Raw genomic sequence first — 10,169 nt, 5'->3', positions numbered from 1 at the left:
ACTGGTGAGAAACTGAAGTAAGGAGATATTAATAAAACCACAGTGCTGGGAGTGGTAAGAGATAATTTAAAAGTTGGCAAGAGTCACCCAGCAGTAATGCTTTCACCACATTATTTGAAGGTATCTTGAGGGCCTCCTCTACCCACAGGAGCTCTTTCTGGCATGTCTCTCCACCCCCCCTCCCCCCAGCCCTGTGGCCTCTGCCCTCCGCCCCGGCAGAATGTCTGTTTATCAGCGCTCCGGTTCCTTTACGTTCAAACCTTACCCCTGCAGTTGGTTCTGTGTGAGCCTCTGGTCACAGGTCACTCTCTGGGTCCCACCTATTACTCTTCTCGGGGTGGTAGCAGCTAGAGAGTTGATGTCTGTGTCCACACCTGTGGAGATGCTTTTAGAAGGAGGTAAGCCTGGACATGTAATCTAACTGCCGGACATCCCTTAAACTGTTAGGAATTTGAATTTGTCACTTCCCTGGGTACAGGTGGTTGAGCTGATGTAAAGAAAAGAGTGTATTGGACTTGACCAAGGACATCTTCACTGGGAGGCAGGGAAAGTTCATGTCACTCTGAGACGGCTCATGGGGACAAGGACTCCCTCCTTAGATGGATTTCAAAACGCCCTAGGGAAAATATACTGGGTCAGGGAAAGAATGGGAGGAAATAGATTGATCCTCTCTAGAAAGGGAGAGATGTTACTTCAACAGGGATGATAGACACTGGTGGCATGGTATCAAGTGGAGACAAGGATATTTTCAAGGGGAAAGCCTGAGTCCTGTGTCCTTTCTTCAGGTACTTGGAACTTGTGTGTCTGACTGCTCTGAGGGTTTTGACTATAGTCTTCTGGATCTTAGCAGGACAGGGAGAAAGTGATCTTACACAGAAAACTGCTCAGTGGGACTGACTCTCCTTAACCCAACTGTCCACTGAAATATCCTCTGTGTGAACAAGGCCGGGGGTTATTCAGCTGCCACAGCCAAGAGCCCCCAAGCACCTTCTCACTCAGAGAGGGCTTTTCCCTCAATCCAAGTTGCACTTCATCCCAGGGCAACACAGAAATTTCAACATACAGGGCTTGGGCCTCCCTGAGTTGTTCTGAAATGTCATCTTGTTCATCAAAACAGGTCTTCAGGGGTTCTTAGTCTTGTCTACTATTGATGTGGACCCTCAGCCCTTCATTTCACTGTTGGCAGGAACACAGCCCATGTTCCTGTCTGGTGTTTCATGCACAGGGAGCACATGTGGAGTGGTGCTGGTTTTCTATAGCAGTGAAAGCTGGTTTCCATGCTAAGAGAGGATGGTGTGTAGCTCACAGGAAGATCCTTCGCTGTTATGTTAGTATCAGGGTAGGACAGGTGTGCTGATTACTGGGTGCAGGTGTCATGGTCCTTGCTCTCCTTGACCAGGGTCTGCATAAGGTCCTACTGACCAAGGATGGGCTCCAGGCAACTTTGTTTCATGTGGCACCTGACTCATGGAGGACCCATGGGGCTCTTTCCTTTCACTTATTAGGACCCCAAAAGAAAAGCTCCACAGATAGGTTCCAGTTCCACAACCAACTCTGACAATCACTAGCTGTGAAAATTTCTTGAAAACTCATGGGACAGTTCCACAATCACTATTACTTGGCTCTTTCTGGTCCTCTGCAGAAACTCCTGACTGTTTCTGCAAGGACAAGTACTCAGGGAAGCCAATGTCTACCTTCCAGACCTGTCCCATGGGAACACAGCCTCCAGTGTCACGGCAGGGACCACAGATTACTGGGGACAAGACTGGTCAGGATGAGTTCCCGCATTAGTGTTTGTTGTGAGAGGTGGGTGGGATCCCTTATGGGGTTATCTTCAGGTGATAGTGTTGGGAAAGATTTTATTCAAAGGCTGTGTTATATTGTGCTTGAAAGGCAAGAAAGACAAGGGTTTAGAAGGCGCATGAGGAAAAGGAAGTATCCCTTAGAGGGAGGGAAAGCTGAGGAGCTGCTTTGGACAAGCAGGGGTTGTGAATTTTAGTGAACTAGAAGAAAGTTCCTTGCAGGAGGAATTCTGAAAGGGAGGAAGAGAACAGGAAAATTTACTTTGGGACATTTGCTAACTGCAAAATATTCCTTCCACACAACCCTGAACTGGAGAGATTTGTCTGATTCCCAGTGACTGTGGAAGAACAGAGACTCCCTCCTGCCATGTCCCCTCCTCCCATCACTCCTTCCCTTCTCTTCACAGCATTTCCAGTGCTGCACCCACATATGATCCTGAAGTCTGGTGTCATCCTATCTCCTTCTGTGGTCCTGCACCCTCTCCCACCTGACCCAGTCCCAGTACACCAGCTACACTGGGAGCCACCACCACCATCCTTTGGGAATGCACCACTTCCTCAGGGTAACCCCCTGGTGCTGTCCCTTTTCCCCATGACACCTGTGGTGGCAGGACACGGTGGCTGTGGGCAGACTGGGGCCAGGCCTTTCAACATCACTGCCCAAGCCAGGAGAGCAAGGAGGCCAGCAGTGTCCCTGCTCATTCAGAGCACTGTCCTCACTCAGGTGCCACTCATGAGGGGCGCCCAGGGGTCCAGCATCCAGGTATGCAGCATCCTGCTCCCCTGGGCTGAGAGCTCCACCCATGACCACCTTCCCACCTGCCCCAACTGGGGTGAAGATCCAAGTTGACGATGGGATGTGGCCCTGAGGCCTTCAGCCCCCAGCTGTACCACCAGTGGCCCCCACCATGTTTGGGGTGGACACGGGCCCACCACCACACTGCAACTCCACAGAGCGTGGCCTGGCCACCTCGCAGGCCAATGCCTCACCAGATCACACCTGCAAGTCTCCAAGTGTCTATGAGAACTTCCAGCACTGGCAGTATTTGAAGACCCTGCTCCGGAGACACCTTCCCCACACACCTGATGTGGAAGCGGTGTCCTGTTTCCTCGTCTGAGTACCCTCGAAGGGACCCAGGAGCTCACCCTGCAGCTCTAGTGCAAGGAAGGAGGAGGGGTGACAAGGAATTTGGGATGTAGAGGAACTTGCAGGAAGGGGTGAGGGTGATATAGTAAGGGCAGAAATATTTATGTGATGCCAGGGTAAGAAGAGTGCTTGATCTATGGACACCACTGCCCCTCTCTGAGTGCAGCCAATGGTTCTTTTCCAATAGTTATCACCATGCTGCTCAAGACTCAAGGTCAGAGAAGGTTCCTGGTGTAACACGAGCCACCATTTGAGTTTAGGTCTCTGACATGTCATGGTCACTTCCCTTCTATTTTCACCTTCCTTCATAGACCTGTGGACTCACGGCCCTGAGGTCACCACAACCACTGGTGGTAGGAGGTACAGAAACTGAGAGGGAAAATGACACTTGTTCCCACCCCTGTTGTTGTGGGGAACCACGGTTAGGAGAACAAGGTGGTGAAGCACTCACATGAGGGCACACCTGGGCTCCTAATTCTATTTGATCCTCAGCCACCATTTAAATCTTCACCCCAGGCTTTATCCCCGGCTTCAGGTCACTGGCCCTGTCAGCTCAGGCTGCCAGACAGAATACCCTAGACTGGCAAGTGGAAACCGCCCACATTCATTCCTCACAGTTCTGAAGGCAGCAAGTCCCAGGTCAGGGGGCTGGCAGATTCTGTGTGATGATGACTCGCCCCCTGGCTGGAGAAGGTGGCAGCCCCACTTGTGTCCTCACATGGTTTAGGGAGCTCTAGGGTCTCTTCCTCTTCCTAGAAAGGCACTAATCCCATCATGACAGTCCCACCTTGCTGAACTCATCTGACTCTTTCTAAATACCATCACATTGGGGGTCAGTACTTCAACACATGGACTGTAGGGGAGAAAAACATCTTGTCCATAATAGACAACACCAACAGTGAGGACACGAAGGTAAATCAGTCTCCAGTGGAGCACTGGTGTTGATGTCTAGGGCCTGACAAGGTGTCCTAGAGGCTGTCAGACCACAAGAGAAGAAGTGACAGGGGCAGAGATGACAGGGGTATGGGATGTGCACAGCTGGACCAGCTGGGTATGCAGGGCAAGGGTAGTGGACGGCAACTGATCCTGAGCAATTACAGGCCAGTGCTTCGGTCCCTGTCCCTCCGGCGGCCGGCCATGAGTGTGGAGAAGGGCCTGCAGATAGGCGTGCACGAATGGGACCCCACGAGCAAGTACAAGTGCATGACATTCTACGAGGTGGCTGAAGAGTGAGTCAAGGACCCTGGGCCTGGGCCTGAGCTGCAACAGTGCATGGACTGCGCAGCTGTGTCCAATGGCGCTTGTCACCCACACAATGTCAGCAGGGGTGCACAGACCCCACCCCTGGATATCTTGGTCCTTAGGAGGCAGCTCCTTCTACCTGGAGGCTGGGAAGTCCCAGAAGCTCGGGCCTCACTGTTCATGGGGTGTCTTCCAGCAGTGGGGGCTATATAAAGGGGATAAGTGCCATTAGCCACATGCTAGTCCCCTGCTGACATAGTAGGGACCATCTCTGTGCATGAAAGGGGCCAGGCTATAACCTGAGGTTCCAGGAGGAGATGCGAGAGCGGACAGCATGATTACAGGAAGAAAGCCTCTCAGATACCTAGACCACATGTCCTTGCCCTTATTGATTTTTCTCTACCTAATCTGTTCTAAACAAACAAACAGAAACAGAGAAACAGAAAAACAGGCCACAGAGGAAAGTGACCTAAATCTTCCCCACTTGGCTCCCTCTTTCTCCTGACTTTTGCAGAGCCCTTGTCTCCCAGGGCATCATTCCAGGACTCACAGTCCCAGCTCAGGATCCCTGAATGGGACAAGGACTCCTTGTGTTTTCTGCCTTAACTTACTTCCTGACCAGCTTCTGGTGGTCAGTTCCTGTTTGTGGCTCTGTGCAAGGCTAGGGCAGGCCTGAAAAGGCTGAAAGTCTCTGTGGGTCACGTAGGCCTAACAAGATTCCCTGCAGGTGATGAAGGGTGTGCCCAGAACTGTGATTGTGCCCTGGGATCAGCACCCTCCTACGACTAGACCAGTCCACCCAGGGCACTGCTCCCCGTACCTGACACTGGTCCAGCCCAAGGTCCTTATGGCCTGGGGCCTGGCTCCCCGAGCAGCTCAGCCTGTGCCTCCCCACTCCCAGGTTCATGGAGTTTGAGGCTGCTGAAAAGATGGAACGGCTCAGGTTGCAGTTGACTGGGGGACTCCCGGGCTGTCCAATTCCAGCCCCACTGAGGCCCGAAGCTCCAAGGCCCCCAGTGCCTAAGGTTGTCCAGCAACCAGGTAGGGCTTCCCGTGTTTCATGGGCAATCATGGCAGAGGCCAAAGCGGGCAGAGGGAAGCTGATGTCCCACATCTGTTGGGTTTTCAATCAGGATGAGGCATTTGGTTTTAAAAGCAGAAAATACTCCAGTGCCTGGGATTCCCCAGCCCTTGGTTTTGAGCAGGGTATTGACAGGCTGTGCAATATCTGACCCCACCATCTGCCCAGGACTTGGGGACAGGGTGGGGAGAGTATCTGGCATTTAGATAGCTCCACATGTCCTCCCATGTGACTGTCTCCACATTCTACCTCATGCAGAGTCTCTCCTCACAGGTTCTGAGGTCAGGTTGTCCTGGACTACTCTGGATGACATTAGGCCCCCTAGTCACTGCTCTCCCCACTGGGACTGGGGTGTAGCTGGAGCCCCCATCCATACACCACTCCCTTCTCCCATTCTAGTGTGTGTCCCCAGGCAGGCAGACTCTAAGGCACAGGCTGCCTGCCCCCCAGGATCCAAATGCCAGCAGTCACCTGAGACCATGGCACCTGATGAGATCTCTCCTGAAGCCGTGGAGATCATGGACTGGCTGGAAGAAAATCATCTCTTGTCCACTGGGGAGCCTGAAGAAAATCAGGAAGAGGAGCAGCAGTGGGAAGAGGAGGAGTTATGCCCAGGCTCTGGATATCCTGAGTTACATTGATGAGCTATGCTCCCAAGAAGACTTTGTCACCAAGGTGTGCTGGGGCTGGAGGCCTGTGTCCTTAAGATTCCAAGAACAGCATCCCAAGCCTTTGGAATTTAGCCTGATTCCTTAATTACCCAGTCCCCCCCACCTCCCTCTCTCTCTCGGTGTGGGTATGTTTTTGTCTCATTGTGAATGTGTGTGTCTGGGTAAGTGAGTGAAGCTGGTGGTCATGATTAGCAATGCAAAAGTGTGGACCAGAATGGGCTGGGTGTCGCTTCTCTTGGGCTTCCCTTTGGCTTAGAGTTGCTCCTTACCAAGGACACATAGTTTCTTCTTCTGATCCAGGTGGAGGCCATTATCAACCTCCAATTCCTGGAAGAAGTAGGATCTACAGATGTAGAGACAGATAGCATCTTGGCTGTAGAAGAGGTGCTAGAAGAGGTGCTAGAAGTGGAACATATACTCACACTTGACGAGGTAGGCCAGGGGGATGAGGGACACCAGATGGACAAGGGCAGGGGCACCAGGTTGACCAGACAAGGGGAGGGATCAACAGGCAGATGAGGCACAGAGGGGCACCAAGTAGGACAAGGGAGCATGAGGGGAGAGGGAGACAAGTGATGGAAGGACACCAAGTAGATATGAAGACGGAGGGACATCAGGTAGACAGGGGAGGGAAGGACACTGGGTAGATCATCAAGATGAAGAAGGGACCCTGCACACCAAGTCCACGTGACTTTCTCCAGCCCTAACCCAGCTGAGAATTGCTGCCTTCTAGAGAGGGGCTGCACCCAGATGGGTGAGGCACATGGGGACAAGGAGGAAGGAGACCCGAGAGTGAGGAGGGCTGAGGGTGCAGAGCTGGGAGAAGGCCCAGCAGGCTGGTCCCAGGGACTCAGCCTACTGCCCAAATGCCATCATCTCCACCCTGTCAGCCCTCCTCATGCCTGGTGCAGACCCAGCAAGTGCCCATTTCCTCCTGCAGCTGGTGGAGAAGCGCCTCCTGGGCTCCAAGGCCAAGGGAGGTGTGTGCAGGCCCCAGAGCCCAAGTGCACCTCGATCTGCTGTCCACCAAGGTGCAGAGCAAGATGACCATGACCCCAAACTGAGGGTCAACAAGAAGACCTGCCCCACTCCAAAAGCTTCCCAGGTCTGTAAAAGATACAGGGACACTGATGAAGAGTTGCCTGGCCCTGAGGTCCCTGCTGTCCTGCGAAGGCGACACCACCCTGCCCCATTGAGAGCATCCGGTCCCAGTGCTCTTCCCCAAGACCTGACACCCAGAGGTGCCCTGAGCTTCAGAGGAGCCTCTCCTACTGGGGTGCCGTGCGAGCCAGCATCCAGCCTGGGTGAGGACGACGGGGACATCTCCAGCCTGTCCTTCCTCCTGGTCTCCCCTCGCCAGCTGCTGAACTGGGCATGGCCCCCGACCCCAGAGCCTGGCATGGGCCTCCCCTGCCCTGAAGGTCCAGCACCCCAGGCCTTACCTCCCCAGGGAGGCAGCCTCAGCCCTGACCTCCCTCCATCTGCCAGGTCCAAAAAGCGAGTCCTCACGGGAGGTACAGCTCCTGTGGGAAAGGTGTCCCGCCTGGGGCCTTCCTGCCAGGTCTCTGGAGGGCAAGATTTGGCTCAGGGGCTGGGTCCACACCTGTGGCCTAAGAAGGGGAGGTGTAACAAATCAGGCTCCCAGAGGAGGAGAAAGACCTGGCCCCCATAAGGCTGGTCGGCAGACTCTGGGGTGCCCGTCCTTCAGCTAGGCCTTGGCAAGATTTCACCCTGGCTGCATCCTGCACTCCACAAGCCAGAGGTCCCTCCTCCCTGAGTTCTGATCCAGCTGCTCTGGGGCATGGAGAGGTGATGAGAGGGGGTGGGGAGGGAGGGAGGGAGGACCTGCTGGGGTGAGGGACTGTTCTTTGGGGGTGTCATTTCACAATGTAAATAAAGATGACTGGAAAATACTCTCAGGGTTGCTGCTCCTGTCTCAGCCTTTGTCTCCTCTGGGGCATGAGGACAGCAAGCAGGGAAGGACCTGATGTGCCGCCAAGCTCCGGGTGCACATGAGTCTGGCCCAGGTCTTCCCTGCACAATGGGGCTGTTCTTCCCATGACTCCTGGGAGCACACAGGCTGAAGGGGACTCCACGGGAGTCCCTTCACCACCCCACTCACAAGGCCTCGTTTTCTTTAGGGGGCCATCCCGACTTCAACTGCATCCCTTTAAAGTTCCCTTCAGCCCTCTGTACCATTAGCCCGTGTGCTAGCATGCAGCCTGCAGCCAGCACTTTTCTTAGGAATCTACTTTCTCCTTCTTGGAAGAGCCCAGAAGGGAAGGCTAGACCGATGCTCAGCTCTGGCAGGGCCCTCCTGAGCGGGTGGTTTGACCAGAGGACAAAGCCTGCTTACTATGGGAAGAAGCCACTGCATCTTGGGGAAACTTCAACTGATAACACCAGCAAGGCCTAATGAAAATCCCTTCTTTTCTGACACCAGGGAGGCCTAGCTCCTGGGGACCACCTTTTGGAGGTGCGCTTTTATTCTCAGAGATGCAGGAAGTCCTCCGGGTCTCTGCGCACTGAGCGGGATTGGGGAGAATTCCTGGTTTGTGGGATCTTGGTCAGGCTGCCCTATCGAGGTGCACAAGCAGCTGAGACATAGCCTGACCTTAACATCATAAATGTTTTTGTTTCAGGTTCTTTTCTTTCTTTAACTTTGGGTGTGTTTATTTTTGTCCTGATTCTAGTTTCTTTTTTTTTTTTAAATGTTGTTAGCACATGTTTGCAGTACATATTGATAATATTCATCATTGAGAGTAACAGACATACATAAAATATCTTAATTCTTTTCTTTATCCCCTCTCCCTTGTTTCCCCCTTCATCTGTCTCTTGGTGCCCTTCACTTTTGCAAAATGTCTATCTTCCTATGTCCTATTATCCATGATTTATTCTGCTCTTTAATTTATTTGTACTTTGAGTTTCTCATATAAGAGAAACCATGTTATACTTATGGCGCAGGCCATGGTCACAATCTCACTGCTTGACACAGCTCCAGTGAAACTGAGACTATGGCTGAAACCATGACTCCATCTTTTGCTTTTGCTTTCTGCGGTAGTAATTACCTTGGTGCTGTACTCCCCGGGAAATCACTGAAAGGATAAAAGTCATTACTTCAGAAATGGCTACTAGGCCGGGATTACAGGAAGAAATTGTAAATCCATTTACAGAAAAGCCCCTCACTCATACCTCCATGAGTAGTGGGGACGTGACATCCATATGCCCTGACTGCACAAAGGGAGATTGGGACATCTACAAATTCATGACGCAGACGCCCCACTGTCTGGCACCTGGTCACCCTTGGCCAACACCCGCAGGGCACACAACAATGAGATCTGACGAAACTTGGCCTAATGAAGTAGCCTGACCTTTCTAAAATGCTTCCTGTTCCTCAAATGCAAATCTGATAAATTAGCAAGAGTTCACGTAGCACTCGGAAGAGTATTTAGAACTGGGTGGTCTAAAATAGTTTCTTAGATGATATCAGCTTTTCTTTAACTCTGTATGAAAACACACTGTGTATGGACCCATGTGCTTACCAAAGCCTTGTGTAATCAAAACATATATAAGTAAAGTGATTTCGGTATAACTCAGACAGGCAAGCTGAGCTGCTGACCCTCCACTCAGTGTCTGTCTCATTCTCTTGTCGCCGACTCCACACCTTCTCTCAGGACCTGAACCCACTGGAGCTGGACTCCGGCATACTTAAACCTCTGTATCTGATTTATTTAACTTAATTTTATTGTCACACGCTATATCCATTTTCCTACAAATAACAAGTTTATCCTCCTTTATGGCAAAAAAATACTCTGTTGTGTATACATACCACATTTTCTTTATCCATTCATCCGTCTTCTAGCCCCTGTCTATCCATTCATCTATCCATATAGTCTTCTTCCAAGATTTAGCTATTATGAATTGTGCTGCTCTAAACATAGGAATGCACGTATCATGTATTTAACTCTTACCAAGAAGGGGAAGAGCTATGTCGAATGGAATTTCTATTTTTAGTTTTTTGAGGAACCTCCAAACTGCTTTCCATGGTTTACACTCCCACCAACAATATAAAAGGGTTTCTTTTTCTCTGCAGACTTCAGGTTATTTTAAAAGAATAGTCTATAAATACATTTATATATCACATATCCCCCTTTTAAACATACAATTCTGTGGTTATTTACACAATTGATAACCACCACTGAAGTAACTATCGTCAAGAAATCTCA

General features: G+C 51.4%; 1 protein-coding gene across 1 annotated transcript; it reads left to right on the top strand.

Moving 5' to 3' along the window:
• The first annotated feature begins 358 nt into the window (after positions 1-358).
• Positions 359-7,615, top strand: LOC101706870 (NUT family member 2G-like). The gene is given in 9 exon segments (XM_087205131.1): positions 359-398; positions 2,210-2,444; positions 2,566-2,918; positions 4,052-4,178; positions 5,093-5,232; positions 5,672-5,889; positions 5,891-5,947; positions 6,244-6,375; positions 6,884-7,615. Coding segments are annotated over 9 exon segments (2,034 nt in total).
• The last annotated feature ends 2,554 nt before the right edge of the window (positions 7,616-10,169 follow it).

The sequence above is a fragment of the Heterocephalus glaber genome, unplaced genomic scaffold (genome assembly GCF_053883595.1).
Source record: "Heterocephalus glaber isolate CG9 unplaced genomic scaffold, H.glaber_assembly_v1.0 deba00000594, whole genome shotgun sequence".
Classification (NCBI taxonomy): domain Eukaryota; kingdom Metazoa; phylum Chordata; class Mammalia; order Rodentia; family Bathyergidae; genus Heterocephalus; species Heterocephalus glaber.
Note: the sequence above shows the minus strand (reverse complement) of the source record. Positions and strands in the feature narration are given on the sequence as shown.